The sequence below is a fragment of the Mycteria americana genome, chromosome 8 (assembly GCF_035582795.1).
Source record: "Mycteria americana isolate JAX WOST 10 ecotype Jacksonville Zoo and Gardens chromosome 8, USCA_MyAme_1.0, whole genome shotgun sequence".
NCBI classification, from domain to species: Eukaryota; Metazoa; Chordata; class Aves; order Ciconiiformes; family Ciconiidae; genus Mycteria; species Mycteria americana.
The window spans coordinates 21,740,729-21,758,975 of record NC_134372.1 but is presented as its reverse complement, the minus strand read 5'-3'; the positions used below and the strand labels follow the sequence as shown (position 1 = coordinate 21,758,975).

At 59.0% G+C, this 18,247-nt stretch overlaps 1 protein-coding gene across 4 annotated transcripts in view; it reads left to right on the top strand.

The window, feature by feature from the left end:
- Positions 1-853: 853 nt before the first annotated feature.
- LOC142413727 (protocadherin gamma-C5-like) overlaps positions 854-18,247 on the top strand; it is a 56,706-nt gene continuing 39,312 nt past the window's right edge. The window contains exon 1 of one of the 4 annotated variants that reach the window (XM_075510145.1): positions 854-3,459. In XM_075510145.1, the coding sequence (XP_075366260.1) occupies positions 1,000-3,459 (2,460 nt within the window). In that variant the 5' untranslated portion in view covers positions 854-999. The other 3 variants (XM_075510150.1, XM_075510155.1, XM_075510154.1) reach the window with 3 other exon arrangements.

Genomic DNA, 18,247 nt, shown 5'->3' with positions numbered 1-18,247 from the left:
TTGTCAGCCCCTCAAGTATGGAGACACAGAAGAAGGAACTTTTGTGAAACAGACACGAAATAATAAAGGTTGTTCTGCTGTCTTAGCACAGAGCTATAGACATTACCTGTGGGGTGAAGTATATTTCTCACGGTAATTGTTCTTGCTCCCTACAAGAAAAATCAACAGTGGGACAAAAGTCAGAGACACCCATGAGCAAAAGAAAGAAATTCAGGGATGATGGAAAGGCTTTGCAGGCCCAGCATGACAGGACTGAAATGACATTTGCTTCATTCTGTTTGTGATTGCTTGTTGATTACTCCATGACAAATATTTCCCTCTTGGTATTTGTCCCATGTATAAAAGCAGAATTGAAAGTACCTGAGAGAGTGCTATAAAGCTCTTGAAGTCTTCCCTAGTTATAATATAGTTTCGTGCTCTTACAGTTCCACCTTGATTTTATTAAGGGCAGCTGAGTTCCTTTCTTTATTGCTCTGCCATGCAGATTTCCCTCTGACTATTCATTGCGGCTCAAGGAGATGACCTAAAAGTACCCGACAGCATATTTTAGTTTTAAACGTGTTTGGAGTTCCATTAGGCAAGTGCTTCTGCGCTTCCTGATTCTAATAAAAAGGAGACCCCGAAGCTGGATGCAACCAGTAAACACCGGTGGAAAGCCCGGGCCCTTGTGAGCGCGGTCGTGAGCCAGCTGCAGTGGCGCCGCGGCGCCTCCGGGTGCCGCTGTTGGCCGACGCGGAGCGGCGCCGGAGCCGCAGCCGCAGCCGCTGCAGAGTCCTGCCCCCGCAGGCTGCTCGCTCGCAGGGCGCCGGCCAGAGCAGCAGCGGCACGGGCAGCAGAGGCGAGAGGCGGCGCGGCGCGGGGAGCAGCGGCGTCCGAGCCGGCGCCGAGATCGCTGCCCTCCGGCGGCCCCTGCGCTCGCTGCGGAGAGCGGCTGGAAGGAAGGCAGGGAGGGAGGGAGGGCAGCGGCAGGAAGGAGGACCGCGGCGAGCGCTGCCGAGAATGGCGAGCAGGCAGAGGCCGAGCCGCCGGCGAGCGTCCGGGCGAGTGCTGCTGCCCGCTTTGCTGCTGTGCTTGTGCTGCCGGGCGGCGCCGGAGCGGATCCGCTACGCCATCCCCGAGGAGCTGGGCAGAGGCTCGCTGGTGGGGCCGCTGGCGCGGGACCTGGGGCTGAGCCCAGCGGACCTGCCGGCACGCAAACTGCGGCTCAGCACGGAGCAGCAATACTTCGCGTTGAGCGGGGAGACCGGGAACCTGTACGTGAGCGAGAGGCTGGACCGGGAGGAGATGTGCGGCGAGTCGGCGTCCTGTTCCGTCAGCTTCGAGGCGCTGGTGCAGAACCCGCTGAACGTTTTCCACGTCGAGGTGGCCATCCAGGACGTGAACGACAACTCCCCGGCCTTCAGCAAGGCTGCTCTGGACCTCGAGATCGGTGAATGGACACTTCCCGGTGCTCGTTTTGCGCTGGAGATGGCCCGAGACGCGGACGTGGGAAGCAACTCGCTGTTGACTTACGAGCTCACTAGCAACCCGTCCTTCACTCTGACCGTGAAGGAGAGCGCGGGTGGAAGCAAGCAGCCGGAATTAGTGCTGGAGAGAGCGTTGGACCGTGAGAAGCAGAGCTCCTTTGAGCTGGTGCTGACGGCGGCGGATGGCGGGGACCCCGTGAGGTCCGGGACTGTGCAGATTCGGGTGAACGTGACGGACGCCAACGACAATGCGCCCGTGTTCAGTAAAAGCGTCTACGAGGCGCGAGTGCGGGAGAACCTGCCGGCGGGGTCGCTGGTGCTGCGGGTGCAGGCCACGGATGCGGACGCGGGCTCTAACGGGCGGGTCTCCTACTCCTTCGGCAACGTCCCGGACGGCGTCCGCGCGTTGTTCAGTGTGGAGAGCGACAGCGGCGAGGTCAGGACGGCGGGGCCGCTCGATTTCGAGGAGAAGAGTAACTACAGGCTGAGCCTGGAGGCCAGGGACGGTGGCGGGCTCACCGGTCACTGCGAAGTGCAGATAGACCTCACGGACGAGAACGACAACGCGCCCGAAATCACGATGTTGTCGGTATCGAGCCCGGTGCCCGAGGACGCGCCGACCGGCACGGTGGTGGCGCTGGTGAAAGCGCGGGACCGGGACTCCGGGGAGAACGGTCAGGTGTCGTGCGAGCTGTCGGGCGAGGCGCCGCTGTCGATGGTGGCGTCGTCGGGCGGCTCGTACAAGGTGGTGACGGCGAGCGCGCTGGACCGGGAGCAGGCGCCCGAGCACCGGGTGACGGTGGTGGCCAGGGACCGGGGCAGCCCGGCGCTCTCCAGCCGCGCGGCGCTGGTGCTGGAGGTGTCGGACGTGAACGACAACGCGCCGGTGTTCGAGGAGGCCGCCTACAGCGCCTACGTGGCGGAGAACAACGCGGCGGGCGCGCCGGTGCTGCGCGTGCGCGCGCGGGACGCGGACGCGGGCGCCAACGGGCGCGTGAGCTACTGGCTGGCGGGCGGCAGCGCGGGCTTGGCGCCGTACGTGTCGGTGGAGGCGCGGAGCGGCGCGGTGTACGCGCAGCGCTCCTTCGACTACGAGCAGTGCCGCGAGTTCGCGGTGGCGGTGCGGGCGCAGGACGGCGGGGCGCCGGCGCGGAGCTCGACGGCGACGGTGCGCGTCTTCGTGCTGGACCGCAACGACAACGCGCCGCGGGTGCTGTGGCCGGCGGCGGGTGCGGCGGCGGGCGCGGGAGCGGCCCCGGCCGCGGCCGCGGCCCCGGCCCCGTTCGAGGTGGTGCCGCGGTCGGCCGAGGCCGGGTACGTGGTGGCCAAGGTGGTGGCGGTGGACGCGGACGCGGGGCGCAACGCGTGGCTGTCGTACGAGCTGGTGCAGGCGCCGGAGCCGGCGCTGTTCCGCGTGGGGCTGCACAGCGGCGAGGTGCGGACGGCGCGGGCCGTGTCGGAGAGGGACGCGGCGAAGCAGCGGCTGGTGGTGGTGGTGAAGGACCACGGGCAGCCGGCGCTGTCGGCCACGGCCACGCTGCACGTGGTGCTGGCCGAGAGCTTGCAGGAGGCGCTGCCGGAGCTGAGCGAGCGGGCGGCGGGCGCCGCCTCGCCGGCGGAGCTGCAGTTCTACCTGGTGCTGGCGCTGGCGCTCCTCTCCGCTCTGTTCCTGCTGAGCGTGGCGCTGGCCGTGCTGGCGCGGGTGCGCCGGGCCGGGCCGCCCGCCGTCCTGCGCTGCCTGGGCGCGCAGCGCTTCTCCGTGGCCGGCGCCGCCTTCCCGGCCGACTTCTGCGAGGGCACCTTGCCCTACTCCTACAACCTGTGCGTGGCGCCGGGCCGCGCCGTCGCCGAGGGCGCTTGGCTGCCGCCGCCGTCGCCGCCGCTGCCCAGCCTGCCCGCGGAGGAGCTTCTCGGCGGGGAGCCCTGCGCGAAGCGGAGCCCCAGCAGCAGCGTCGGCGCGGGAGAGCCGCCCGCGGACCCCGACGCACCGCAGGTCTGTAAGCCCGCGCTCTCCCGCTGTTTTCCTTGAGCCTTTCTGAACCGCCGTCCCTACTGCCCTGGGGTTTTTTCAGGTGTTGTGGATGGGGAGTGCCCGTCCGTGTCTCCGTGAAGGAATGAAAGGTCGGGGTAACTCCCTTCCATTCAGAGCAGGCAGTTAGCGGCGGCGCTCCTTGGTGTATCGGTGGTCACAGGTTCAGGTTCAGCTGAGAGGTTTTGACTGCAACTGTCACTTGAACGGTGAACGCTGACCGTGGCAAATTAATGATTCTGCATAACGAAAAATGTGGTGGAGGCTTGGAGTTGGAGGCTTTTCTTTCCGGGTCTTTTTTTCCCCAAGCGATGTACTTGAAGCTGGTTGATAGCTGGATGGAACCCCGCTGTTTTCCCGAAGGAAAGGTGCGTGTTTTCTCCATGAATGGAGAACTTATAGGTTGTTCATCCGTAGTGAATGTTCCCCTCTTCCTCCGTGTGCCCTCTCATGTTTTGGAGGAAGGCTGGTGCAGAAATGGCAGCATTAATCGGACGGATAAATTATAACCAGGCATGATTCTTCCGAGTTCTTTGTACGGTTATTTCCCATTTTAACGGTGAGCACCAATCCTCACTGTGTAGCATGAAATCTGGGGATTCTGCATGATGGAGTCGGGAGAAGGGCTTGACCCTTGGCGTTGGAGATTTTTCCTTCCTGAAATGTGCGTGCTTTCTCCATGAAAGGAGAAGTTACAGGTTATTCCTTCCTGATGAAGGAGGGGAGTGTGGCCCATCTTTTGGTGGAAGGCTTCTTCAGAAATGGTAGCCCACGTGGGATGGGTTAATTTCTCCAGGCATTGTTTCTTTGTGCAGTTATTTGTCTTTTTTTTTTTTTTTTTAATTCTATCCTGGGTGGTAGTTTTATTGTTCCTGATCTGTCTTTCATACACAGTGTAGTATGAGATCTCAAAAAAAAAAAAAAAAAAAAATCGGCTTTTGTATTTCGGAGCCTGTCTTCTTTTCCTCTCCCCTTTTCCCAAAGAGAGGTGCTTGGACGTGGTTGATCGCATTGACAAGGCAATACAAAACCGAGGAAGTCGGTCTCTCAGCCATTTCTTGCAATAGTTGTTGTGTCTGCCCGTTTACAAGGAGAAGCCTCTACCCATATGTCTGAGAACATATCGACAACGACAAGGGCATACTCAAAACGACAGCAGTTAGGCATTTCGATAAAGTCCATTTGCACATGTGGAAATGGTCCCCACGCCTCTTATTACTTTGTTTACACCTGGATTTCTGACAAAATGAAAGCCCCTTCCTAGTCGTTCAAGCCATCGAATCCATTGTTTCAGTGTAAGTGTGTATAAACCATACAAACCCTGAATTAATGTGGCCTATTAAAAAGGGAAATCACCCATTAGAGTCCATTAACTTTCCTTGCTCAGTATTAGCTGCAGCTTTGGGTGTTTAATGATGTAGGCGCTAGCTCAGTGACTTGACTGAAGCATTGCATTGCTCTCATCCCATTCCAAAATACCGCTGAGAATAGACGACTATCGGGAAAGTAGACGCACAAGAAAAATTTGGAGCAAACCAACCCTGTCGTACGGCTGCAATCACCCCCTGTTTGCTGTTGTGGGCCACAGAATGAGCATAGGAGCAAAGGCAGATGTACCTGTTTTTCTTCTTGCTGCACTCGCAAAGCCATTTTCCCCGGAGTCTGCGGGAGGCCGAGCAGATGATTCTGGCCAGGTTCACTGCAGGTGCTTCCTGCCTCCTGGGTAGCTGTCGTACAATCAGTGCGAAGTGATCAGGTGACCTGTAGCCTGAAACCGGGGTGGGTGGGACAGAATGACTTTCGAGCAACAGGGGAGCGTTCTTCTTTCTGTACTGTGTTCCCAGGAAGGTCTTCTAGGGAGAAATCCCTGAGCACGGCGCAGGTGCCTGAGCAAGTTCACCTCCTCAGGAGCTGTACGGGTTTAGGGTCTCAGTTTCAATTGACTGACCCCACCTTCTTCAGCCCTTACATGTCTGATCTCAGTCAATGGTTGTGGAGTAGATAATTTGGAGCGTGTTCCAGATGAACGGAAGTATTTAAAGAAAAGTTGCTGCCGTTTCGGCTAATGAGTCTGATATCTCTGGTTCTCCGTGGGGCGGGTCTGAATGTCGTAGTTGGAATTTCAGCAAGCGTTTTCTTATGCATTGAAGCTAGACAGCTACAAAAATTCGTGGCAGAGATTGTGCTTTTGAACGAATGGGCCAAGACTCGTAATATTCTGCACGTCATATTACGAAAGAGTATTTTACTTTACATAGATGGGCATTAGCGAGTCCTTTTTCCCGTGCGGTAGAAACACCACGCCCACGGGAGGCCTCAGCCTTCCTCCTGGTTGTGGTCGCCTGGAGGATGAAAGAGGAGATGGGCTCGAGAAACCGACGTCTCCGTGTGGACTGTCCGGTCCCCGCGAGCTGCGCGTGGGAAAGGCAGGGCGGGCAGCGCTCGGCAGCGCTGTGTGCCTGCAGTGCCGGGAGGAGGCTGCGGGCGCCGCTGTTGACCGAGGAGGAGCGGGAGGAAGGCCGGAGCGCTGGAGGCAGCCCCGCCCGCTGCGGCTCGGCTCGCTCGCTCGCTTGCTCTGTAGCTGTCTCGGCGGCCGGGCGGTCTGCGAGCGTCCCCGCGGTGCGGAGCCGTGCTTCAGCGAGGCGGAGGGGCCGGCGGCAGCGGCCGGGAGCGGCGAGCCGGATCGGCGGGCGGCGGCGGGGAGCTGCCGGCGGTGGTGCGGTGCCGGCAGTGCCGCGGCGGAGATGTGCGCGGCGGGGAGGCGTCGGGGCCGGCGGGAGCGAGCTCTGCTGTGGTGCGTGCTGGTGGCGGCGTGGGAGGCAGCGTGGGGGCAGCTGCGCTACTCGGTTCCCGAGGAGATGCCGAAGGGCTCGTTCGTGGGCGACGTGGCCAAGGACCTGGGGCTGGAGCTGCCGGCGCTCCGCCACCGCGGCGTCCGCATCATAGACAGAGGTAGGACGCAGTATTTCGCTCTGCACGGGAAGACGGGACATTTGGTGACGGCGCAGAGGATAGACAGAGAACAGCTCTGCGAGAGTGTGCAGCAATGCATGCTGCGGTGTGAGGTGATAATGGAGGGGGAAATGCAGGTTTACGGAATCGAAGTGGAAATCACGGACATTAACGACAACGCGCCCAGCTTCAAGGAAATCGAGCTGGAGGAGAGAATGAGCGAGACGACAGCCCCAGGGTCGCGGTTTCCCCTGGCCGAGGCTCACGACCCGGACGTGGGACGGAATTCGCTGCAGAGCTACGAGCTGAGCGGCGACGAGCACTTCTCGCTGGCCGTGCAGGCGGGCCCCGGCGGCGATCAGCGTCCCGAGCTGGTGCTGGCGAAGGCGCTGGACCGGGAGGAGGCGGCGTTTCACGAGCTGGTGCTGAGGGCGAGCGACGGCGGAGAGCCGGCGCGGACGGGCACGGCGCGGATCCGCGTGGCGGTGCTGGACGCGAACGACAACGCGCCCGTGTTCAGCCAGGCGGAGTACACGGTGCGTGTGCCGGAGGACGTGCCCGTGGGCTCCGTCCTCGTCACCGTCACGGCCACCGACGCCGACGAGGGGCTGAACGGGCACGTGAAATACTCATTGAAGAAAATCACAGAGAAAGCCTCGAAGGTTTTCCAGCTGGATGTTGAGACGGGAGCGATCAGTCTGGTGCGGAGCCTGGACTTCGAGGAAGGCGACTCCTACGAAGTGGAGGTGCAGGCACGGGATGAAGGAGAACTTTTTGACACGGCGAAAGTCGCGATCTCTGTGACCGACGTAAACGACAACGCTCCCGAACTGACAGTGTCGTCGGCGCTGAGCGCGATCTCTGAGGACGCCCCGTCGGGGACGGTGGTGGCCCTGCTGCACGTGCAGGACCGGGACTCGGGGGCGAACGGCGAGGTGCGGTGCAGCATGGCCGAGCGCCTCCCGTTCCGCCTGGAGAAGTCCTTCGAGGACTACTACCGCGTGGTGACGGCGAGGGAGCTGGACCGGGAGGAGGTGGCGGAGTACAACGTGACGGTGCGGGCGGCGGACGGCGGGTCGCCGGCGCTGTGGAGCAGCGCGGTGCTGGCGCTGCGGGTGCTGGACGTGAACGACAACGCGCCGGTGTTCGCGGAGGCGCGCTACAGCGCGCGGCTGCCCGAGAACAACGCGGCGGGCGCGCTGGTGCTGACGGTGCGGGCGGCGGACGCGGACTGGGGGCAGAACGCGCGCGTGCGGTACCGGCTGTCGGAGGGGCGGGTGCGGGGCGCGCCGCTGTCGTCCTACGTGTCGGTGCAGGCGGAGACGGGCGCGCTGTACGCGCTGCGCTCCTTCGACTACGAGGAGGTGCGCGAGGTGTGGCTGTGGGTGCGGGCGGAGGACGGCGGCGCGCCGGCGCTGAGCAGCAACGTGTCGGTGCGGCTCGTGATCGTGGACGAGAACGACAACGCGCCGCAGGTGCTGTACCCGCCGGCGGCGGCGGCGCCGGGCGCGGGCTGGGCGGGCGTGGAGCTGGCGCCGCGCTCGGCGGAGCCCGGGGCGCTGGTGGCCAAGGTGGTGGCGGTGGACGCGGACGCGGGGCAGAACGCGTGGCTGTCGTACGAGCTGGCCAAGGCGACGGAGCCGGGGCTGTTCCGCGTGGGGCTGCACAGCGGCGAGGTGCGCACGGCGCGCTTCCCGCTGGCCCGCGACGCGGCGCGGCAGAGCCTGGTGGTGGTGGTGAAGGACCACGGGCGTCCGGCGCTGTCGGCCACGGCCACGCTGACCGTGGTGCTGGCCGAGAGCGTGGCCGAGCTGCTGGAGGAGCTGGGCAGCGCGGCGGCGGCGCCGGGCGAGCCGGCCGGCAGCCTGACGCGGTGGCTGGTGGTGGCCGTGGCGGCCGTGTCCTGCCTCTTCCTCGCCTTCCTGCTGCTGCTGCTGGCGCTGCGCCTGCGGCGCTGGCGCCGCTCGCAGCTGCTGGCGGCGGGCAGCGGCGCCTTGCGCGGCGTCCCGGCCTCGCACTTCGTGGGCATCGACGGCGTCCGCGCCTTCCTGCACTCCTACTCGCACGAGGTGTCGCTCACCGCCGACTCGCGCAAAAGCCAGCTCCGCTTGTCGGGCGGCAGCTGCTGCGACACCCTCCCGGCCCGGCCGCTGCCCGACGAGCCTGCGCCGCTGCTCGCGGAGGACCCTGCCAGCACCCGCCGCGCGGACCCCGCCGCTCCCCCGGTGAGTTCCTCTGACGAGACGTTCTCCGCAACGCTTCCCTCTGCTGCTTCTCTGCCCGTTCCCCCCGTGTTCTGTGTCCTGCCTAGGGAGGTTTAGTTACGAGGAAGGCAAAGCTTTGCTCAGCAACGTGCTGTGTGCTGGTGCCTCTTTCTCCCGGGAGGCGAACGTGGGATTGTGTCTCAGCGTTACAGTTGGTGTGGGAGGCAGGAGAAGTGGGGCTACTGTTGCTTTGAACTTCTTAAGCGCAGGGCTTTGGTTTTTTTTATCCCGTGCCAGATCGTTTCTCGTTTTGTCCCCTGACGTGTAATACCGTTTTTCGTGTCAGTATTAGCTCTTCTGAACGGATGTATTGCATTACTAACAAATGGAAGTTTGCGTTATTAGCAGGGTCAGATATCTTCCCGACAGCACAAGTGCTTGAGTAGGATGAAATTCTCTTGAAACGTAATATTAATGGCTGCATCCATAACTTGCCATGTCGGGTTAATAATTTGTATTTTTTATGCGGCCTTATTGCTTGTCTCGTATCATTACTTGCTCACGCATGTAGTAGCACTTGATCTTATATTGTTTATTATTCATTATCGTTAAAACAGTATATGAGGAATGGAGGACTATGTATTTTTTTAATAGCGGTACTTGTTAGAAAGGTTCTCTTCTTGTTCTGTACTCCTTACCAGCCAGGGAGAAGTTTTACTTATAGGATGGGAGTATTAGAAATACATAGTTGTTTTTATCATGAATGGCCTGTTAGTTCAAATGTTTTTCTCAAGTCCGTCTTTGGTGGACTTAATTATCATGCTTCTCTTGTAACACAGCTTTTTAATTTAACGGTCGTTATTTAGGATTAATATAAGCTATTGTTGGAAATGAATGTTGAGCTGCCTGTGCCTGCTTTGGGGTGGGTCTTGTACTTGTGTCATGTGTGAAAGTTCCTCACACAGCGGGTTCCTCATCCAGTAATGACTGCGTTCTCAACTTTGTGTACCAGAATGCAGTGTGTGTTTTCCATGCTGGAGGTATGTCTTTCTCAGCAGGGAGACCATTCCGAGGCCTTCCTGCGAATTCCTTGTTGCTTGCGGGAATTTCCTTGGTTGGGTCAAAAGTGAGCTCCAAGCTCTGGATTGAGGAATAGGGTGGAAAAGGAACGAAATTACTTGTTGGTAAGTGTTAAATTTTAAAATACATGTGCGTACGTGAGCACTGGTTGGTTACATCAGTGGTGATCAACCACTGTGCTCTTTCAAAGACACAGTTGAAGAACTGGATGTTTCCAGACTGAATGTTGTGCTTATAGACTTTGTAAGCCTCGTCTTAGGCCTTCAAACTATGGGTGAAGTGCTAGAATGTAGAGAATGTTGTTGCAGTTTCTGCTGGCGTGCATTACAGATGGCATGGCACTTCAAGAAATGTCAAGATACTCTTGCTGTGAAGGGTTGTTCATTTGTGCTTTTTATGTCACCTTACAGCTTGTTTCCTATCGTTATCCCTCGTGCATAGCAGTGCTTGATCTTTCAATCCTAAGTATTTAAAATTGATGCAAACGGTGTGTGAGGAACAGAGTAGCGTGCATTCTTAACAGCGTTACTGGTTAGAGAGATTGTTTTTTCCTTCTGTGCTGCTTACCAGCCGATGAGCACATCCAGAATCTTACTGCACCTGGAATGATTTTGTGAGAATGACCTTGTTGTCCACGAGAAGCCTGTTCATGCTGCAACCTTGTGGCCTCGTCTGTCAAAGGAGGGTTAATCTCCGAGGGATCGTTGTTGTCCTATGGTCACTTTTCATCTGCTTTGCTGTGCATCATCGTGTCTTTTACAGAGAGGTGTAGTTAGAGGTAGCGGTGTAGCCGAGGGTGTAGCGACAGTACTTCCTAATGTGCCTAATGCCAGTATAATTTTCATTTCTTGCTCAGCAGCGTCACTCATAGGATTGGGCTATGAGTACAGGTATACACAGGCATTTTCACTGTGAACGTCTTATTAATTGAAGGTTTTCCTAGAAGTCTATCATTCATTGCTCTATTTATCACTATTGTCTTACAAAACAGTTTTGATTTAATGTTAATTATTTGAAATGCATGTAAGCAGTACCTTACTAATGCAATCACAAACGTTGAGGAAGGGCGAGATTCTGTGTAAATACCTGCTCAGTATGGGTAGGTGACCCTCTTGTCTGTGTCTCTCCAGCTGAAGTAGAGTGTGGCTACTTCTTTGTGAGAATGGTCTTGTTGGCGAGGAAGAGCCTGTTCTCACAGAAACGTTGTGGCCGAGCGATCATTTTCTAATAACTGCCACAGTGAAAGAAGTTTGTGAAGGAGAAACTGAGTCCTGTAGTCCGTGTCTTTGTATCTTTTGAGGGAGTGGCAAGGGTGGCATTACCGGGAATTGAGTTATCACCAGGACCCTGTGAATGGGCACAGTAGTCTTCCATGGAGTCATCTCTTGTTTGGGGCATAGGAGTGTTAGGAAAGTCTGCTGTACCTCTGGTTTCCAAATTAGTGGTCTATGTAGCATTTGAAATAATTCAGCTGGTCATAATGTGCCCTGTTCTCTCCATGGCCATGAACCAAGTTTTGTTCGTTTGCAGAGTCCTGCATTCCGTGATTTCCTTTGATTGTTGCTGAGAGGTGGTGTTCTTGTACAAACAGGCACTGAGGAGGATGAAGTACTTTTTCAAAGGCGCTGCACTCAAGAGGCTTTTACGCTTTCCATTTTCAGACCACCCCACGCCTGGAGTGTTCTGTGTATTGTCGGTGCAAAATACACATTGCTGTGTTTGTGTCATGGGTAAACTGCCTTCTCTAGTGCTGCCCTTCTGACTTTTCCTCTTGTGACTTTTTTTGCCATTTTTTTTTCTACAGGTCTCTAAACTGTCCTGGCAAAGGCAGCTAACATGTGGCATACACCTCGGGCATCACCACAGAGGAGTATACCACTCCTCTTTATGATTCTCGGGATAGCACACTAGTAATTGAAGTATCCTGGAAGCATGGGTACCTTTTTGCTGCCAGTCCATATTCTTAGATCTATTTACTTACCCCATTCACTGAAAGAAGCAATTTTGAAGAAATGCTTTAATAGGTCTGTGTTCCCAGTTCTAGAGCTAGAAGTCGTGGTGATCTCCATGATTTGTAAACTGGGAGCATGTACTGAAACTGCTGTTGTAGAGAATAAGGCTTGCCATTTTGTCCCAGGCTCAGTCACTCTGAGAGGTATATAAAATAAAACGGATATAAACAAGAGTATCCTCAAAGAAAAGGGTGGGTCTGGTGCTTCCTTTCTACAACACCGTCCCCTCTGAAATGCTTTGTAGCTGCTGCTTCTCAGACCTCGTAGAAATGAAATAAAAGAGCTGGGGAAAGACAACCTGCAGCAATAGTAGAAGCTGTTGGAATTCTCAGATATTTGCTGTACAGTGTACCTGCTTGTACTTACCTGTACTCACCTATGCTCTGCTCTACGAAGTCTGCGCGCTCCTCCACTGCTCGGTAACACGTTGTCCAGCCAGACTATTCATTTCTACTAGTGAACAGACCTGCTTGGTTCGCCTTTCCTGCTCTGTGAGAAAACTCGCCAAACTGAAAGATGAATCGCGCTTTTCGGTGGCCGATGGCGCCGACTCCCGGCAGCTGCTGACAGTGCGGCTCAGAGCGCAGAGACCGAAGCGCCGCAACGCCATGAGCCGGCTGCAGTGGCGCTGCGGCGCCTCCGGGTGCCGCTGTTGGCCGACGCGGAGCGGCGCTGGAGCCGCAGCTGCTGCAGCGTCCTGCCCCCGCAGGCTGCTCGCTCGCAGGGCGCCGGCCAGAGCAGCAGCGGCACGGGCAGCAGAGGCGAGAGGCGGCGCTGCGCGGGGAGCAGCGGCGTCCGAGCCGGCGCCGAGATCGCTGCCCTCCGGCGGCCCCTGCGCTCGCTGCGGAGAGCGGCTGGAAGGGAGGGAGGGAGGGAGGAAGGGCAGCGGCAGGAAGGAGGACCGCGGCGAGCGCTGCCGAGAATGGCGAGCAGGCAGGGGCCGAGCCGCCGGCGAGCGTCCGGGCGAGTGCTGCTGCCCGCTTTGCTGCTGTGCTTGTGCTGCCGGGCGGCGCCGGAGCGGATCCGCTACGCCATCCCCGAGGAGCTGGGCAGAGGCTCGCTGGTGGGGCCGCTGGCGCGGGACCTGGGGCTGAGCCCAGCGGACCTGCCGGCACGCAAACTGCGGCTCAGCACGGAGCAGCAATACTTCGCGTTGAGCGGGGAGACCGGGAACCTGTACGTGAGCGAGAGGCTGGACCGGGAAGAGATGTGCGGCGAGTCGGCGTCCTGTTCCGTCAGCTTCGAGGCGCTGGTGCAGAACCCGCTGAACGTTTTCCACGTCGAGGTGGCCATCCAGGACGTGAACGACAACGCGCCGCGCTTCCTGCAAGACAACTTCCAGCTGGAGATCAACGAGTTCACTTCTCCCGGCACCCGCTTTGCCTTGGGCATGGCGGAAGACGCGGATGTGGGCAGTAACTCGCTGCAGGGCTACGAGCTGGAGGCCAACGGGTACTTCGCGGTGGAGGTGAAGGAGAGCCAGGACGGCAGCAAGTTCGCAGATCTGGTGCTGCGCCGCGCGCTGGACCGGGAGAGCGAGCAGAGCCTGCGGCTGGTGCTGACGGCGCTGGACGGCGGCGAGCCGCCCCGGAGCGGCAACGCCCAGCTCCGCATCGACGTCACCGACGCCAACGACAACCCGCCCGTGTTCGCGCAGGACCGATACCGCGCGAGCCTGCGCGAGGATGCGCCGCCGGGCTCGCCCGTGCTGAACGTCTGTGCCTCCGACGCCGACGCCGGCACCAATGCCCACATCACCTACGGCTTTGGGAAAATGCCGGCCAAGGCGCTTCAGAAGTTCGTGGTGGACGCGGAGAGCGGGACGATCACGCTGCAGGAAGTCCTGGACTTCGAGGACACGCGAGGGTACACGCTGCTGGTGGAGGCGAGAGACGGAGGCGGTCTGGTGGCGCACTGCAAGGTGGAAGTGGAGGTGCTGGACGTGAACGACAATGCGCCCGAGGTGACGCTGACGTCGGTGTCGAGCCCGGTGCCCGAGGACGCGCCGGCCGGCACGGTGGTGGCGCTGGTGAAAGCGCGGGACCGGGACTCCGGGGAGAACGGTCAGGTGTCGTGCGAGCTGTCGGGCGAGGCGCCGCTGTCGATGGTGGCGTCGTCGGGCGGCTCGTACAAGGTGGTGACGGCGAGCGCGCTGGACCGGGAGCAGGCGCCCGAGCACCGGGTGACGGTGGTGGCCAGGGACCGGGGCAGCCCGGCGCTCTCCAGCCGCGCGGCGCTGGTGCTGGAGGTGTCGGACGTGAACGACAACGCGCCGGTGTTCGAGGAGGCCGCCTACAGCGCCTACGTGGCGGAGAACAACGCGGCGGGCGCGCCGGTGCTGCGCGTGCGCGCGCGGGACGCGGACGCGGGCGCCAACGGGCGCGTGAGCTACTGGCTGGCGGGCGGCAGCGCGGGCTTGGCGCCGTACGTGTCGGTGGAGGCGCGGAGCGGCGCGGTGTACGCGCAGCGCTCCTTCGACTACGAGCAGTGCCGCGAGTTCGCGGTGGCGGTGCGGGCGCAGGACGGCGGGGCGCCGGCGCGGAGCTCGACGGCGACGGTGCGCGTCTTCGTGCTGGACCGCAACGACAACGCGCCGCGGGTGCTGTGGCCGGCGGCGGGTGCGGCGGCGGGCGCGGGAGCGGCCCCGGCCGCGGCCGCGGCCCCGGCCCCGTTCGAGGTGGTGCCGCGGTCGGCCGAGGCCGGGTACGTGGTGGCCAAGGTGGTGGCGGTGGACGCGGACGCGGGGCGCAACGCGTGGCTGTCGTACGAGCTGGTGCAGGCGCCGGAGCCGGCGCTGTTCCGCGTGGGGCTGCACAGCGGCGAGGTGCGGACGGCGCGGGCCGTGTCGGAGAGGGACGCGGCGAAGCAGCGGCTGGTGGTGGTGGTGAAGGACCACGGGCAGCCGGCGCTGTCGGCCACGGCCACGCTGCACGTGGTGCTGGCCGAGAGCTTGCAGGAGGCGCTGCCGGAGCTGAGCGACAGAGACGCTGTGTCCGAGCTGACGTCTGATCTAAACCTCATTCTTGTAGTGGTGCTCGCTGTCGTGTCCTTGTTATTCGTTTTGACAGTCATTTTGATATTGTTCTTTAAATGCCGACGGTCGAGGCCCCCTCCCGTTTTTATAACTTCTGATAAGGAACTGTATTCCAGCCTGGGCTCAAAAGCACTGTACAACTACTGCAGCAGCACGCTGCCCTTGCCCTACTCCTACGAGGTGTGTCTAGCCTCTGAGTCAGGCCAGAAGGACTTCACATTTCTGAGACCAGAGGCGGCAGCGCTGTCTGACTGTCTCCTGGCCGGGGTACCCGGCTTAGGCGCTCACTCTGGGAAGGGCCCTTCCAGCCCAGAGAGCTCGGCACAGGTGAGCTTCTGTCCTGAGGTCCCTCTCTGCGAACTTGCTGTTCTGCCATCGGGGATTGGTGGGAACCGGCAGAGCTCAATGTCGCCTTACGGCGCACTGCTCAATAGCTCCGGGGGGGGGGGGGGGGGGGCGCATGTGTGTGTTGGGGGGTGTGTGTGTGATCTGGACTCTTCCTTTTTATCTGCCTGGTCTCATCCGGAAATTGTTGGTTGTGCCCCAAGTAGTGACGCTATCGTGTCAGTACAGCTGTCTGTCTGTCCTACTCCGGGTGTGAGTTTCATCGAGTCGGGGTGGTGGTGTGGACATGGGGTGGAGTGGGGGCGAAAGTGTCGTGAAGTCCGAAGCTGAGACAACACTTCTGTCTTGGCCTAGTGGCTGCTTAATTTATTGTCTCTGCCAGATTTAAGTGCTTTCCTATGATAACGATGTGTGATCTATCCCGCTCTGTTCACTCAGTGAGGGCAGTGACTCTGTAGTGCTCTGTTTTCCCTTCCAGCACAGTTCTTTTCATACTTTGAATGCCTTAAAAGGAAGATATTGTGTACACCCATGACTTAACATTTCCCCTCTGTCTGGGGAGCCAGGGCTGGTGCTTCACTGTAGCTCCAAGCCTGGAGCCAAGCAGAGAGTGCATTGGGCCTGCTGTTGCCACAGGTTCCTCTGGAGCCCCGGCAGAGCTAGTCACTCCAGGACTAGTGCCAGAGTGAGTGGCTCTTGGCTGGGGTTTGGCTTGAACCCATCCCTGAAGGAATTCCTGGTGCAGGGGAAAGGCGTCTTTCCCCTTAGCTGTCGCATGTTTCCACTCCTCTCCCTGCAAACAGTGTTTTCAGGAGCTCCGAGGCATCGCCTTCAATATTCAGGCTTCCCATCACAGTGAAGGAGACACAACGTCTCCAGATCAGTGGAAATACAGGAGATGGAAACGTTCAATCTTCCATGCCTTTCCCGAGATCTTTTCACTGTACTCAGCTCTCCGCTGCTTGCCCATCCTACTACTGCTGGGATTAAGTGGACAAGGTACTCTGAATACGGGTTGTGTGTGCACTTATATGAAGAGAAACTCCTTAATAATTGCGATATGCAGGTTAGAGAAATTGCTCGGTAAACAGAGCTTAGGAAAGATGAAATAGGCAGTGGTTGGAATAAAGATTCAGAGCTTATTTCAGAGAAAATAAGTGACTGAAGACTGCTGCAAGATTTATCTCCAGGAGAGCTGTGGTTTTTTTCTTTTTAAATTATATGTAAGAAAGAAAGGTAATTGGGATTTGGTTGCTATGGGCCTATGAGAAATGAAATCTGCTCCCAGCACTGGGAGCCCGCAGACACGGTCTGTTACAGAAGCGCTTCAAAACGGACAGAGAGGCAAAACGTGTACTTAGGTGCAGGATGCAGCTGCGGTGGGTAAAGCATATCGTTTTCCTTCTCAGTCTTGAAATTGCTCCAGAATTACTTTCTATTAAAATACAAACAGATGACTAACATTGGATCTTATCCATATGAAGCCTTTTATCACATTCTGTGGACTGGTGATAAGAATGGTAAGTAGCGCTGATACGGTTTATCTTTCGGCAACTATTATTTGGTAGGAAAGGAAACAGCTGAGTATGTAGAGAGAAAAGACTGTGCGGACCCATTTGATACTGTTGAATCTTCATATATAAGCGCAGAAATACTGCGTCTCAGGGTGGATCCCGTGTGCTCACGGCAGTTAACAGGACTGTGCAGGTTGAGGACACGTAGCCAGAGTTGAGGTCCCTGTCGCTCTGGTGGGTGTTGTGTCTCCCACGTTGGTGCGAGTGATCTGCAGCCCTTCCACAAGCCACTCAGCAGCAGGGTAATGGATAACCAGCCACAACATTTCCAAGCCAGTTCTGCAGGACATGGAGAGCCTTGTTGTTTCTCTCGATAAGTGAACGAATGCTTATCTGGAATTTCCACTCCGGTTTCTTTCCCAGACATCGCCAGCCCTTCCTTATCAGTTTCGACTGCGGGAATAGACCTGGATGCTGTGTTTCTGGGCCACAGCCGGGTTTTAACAGGGCTCCTGGAGCTCCCTTATCAAGCTCCCTTGGCCCCTTCCCATTGCACCGTGAGAGCTGAGCAGTTGCGCGGGTGACGGACAACGAACGCTGAAATTGCGGTAGTTTTATCCATATGGGCACTCGAAACGTCGGAAACCCGACGTATGTTGACAGCAACAACCCCAAATGCAGGCAGGCAGCCCGAGAATTGGCTGTTTCTGGCCCAGGTGCTGCTGGTGCCGTGGTCTATGTGGCACCATGACCTGCCGGGCTGTTGCTGCCGGGGAACGGGAACCGCTTCTGCCCCCGGTGAACCAGCACGTCACAGACTGTGATTTCCCTGCATCTGGCTGGTGGAAACAGGTACCAGGGAGCAAGCTGGGAGGTGGTGAGAGCAGGAGGGCATATAAACCGAGATGTATCCGATTTGTCAGGGAAGATGCCTGCTGGGACAGTGGTGGCGGTGGGGAGCAGGAGGGGCGATGCTCCTGGGAACTCTGCGGCAGGAGTTGCCCCGCGGGGTGACTGTGTGCTGCGGCCGGAGGAGCTGCTCGTAACTCGGCAGCACGAAATCGGTGTCTTTTTGCCGGCGACGCTGCTTTGGTGGCGCACAGAGGCGCGACGTCTTGACGCCGTGGGACGTCAGGAGGGTGCTGACCAAGCACTTGGGTGGGAGGACGGGCATCCCGATGGTCCCGAAGGACACTCGGAGCTGGCGCGTCGTGCCGGGTCTGGGTCTCTCCTGCGCCCTGCGTGCCACGGCCGACCCTCCCCATCCCTCCTCCCGCCCTCTCCCCCTCCCCTTCTTGCTCCCGCTGCCTCTTTCCAACGAGGTTTTCGCGGGGGACACCCCCTCTGTTTCCGTATCGCCCCTTTTGGCGTCATCCTCTCCGCCAACTCTTACACCTTCCTGCCCGCACACGCAGTCACCGTGCCCGATCTACGCTGCCTCTGTCCGCGCTCTCCCAGCCCGGCTGTCCGTATTAGCTGGGTTTCTTGCCGGGCTGTGCTCTCCCTTCAGGATCAGCCGGCTGGAGCCCCGCTGCCCTCGGGCCGGGGCCGCCGCGCTCCCTCCCGGCGGTGCTCTGCGGGCGGCTGCCCTGCGGCGCGGCTCCGGCAGCC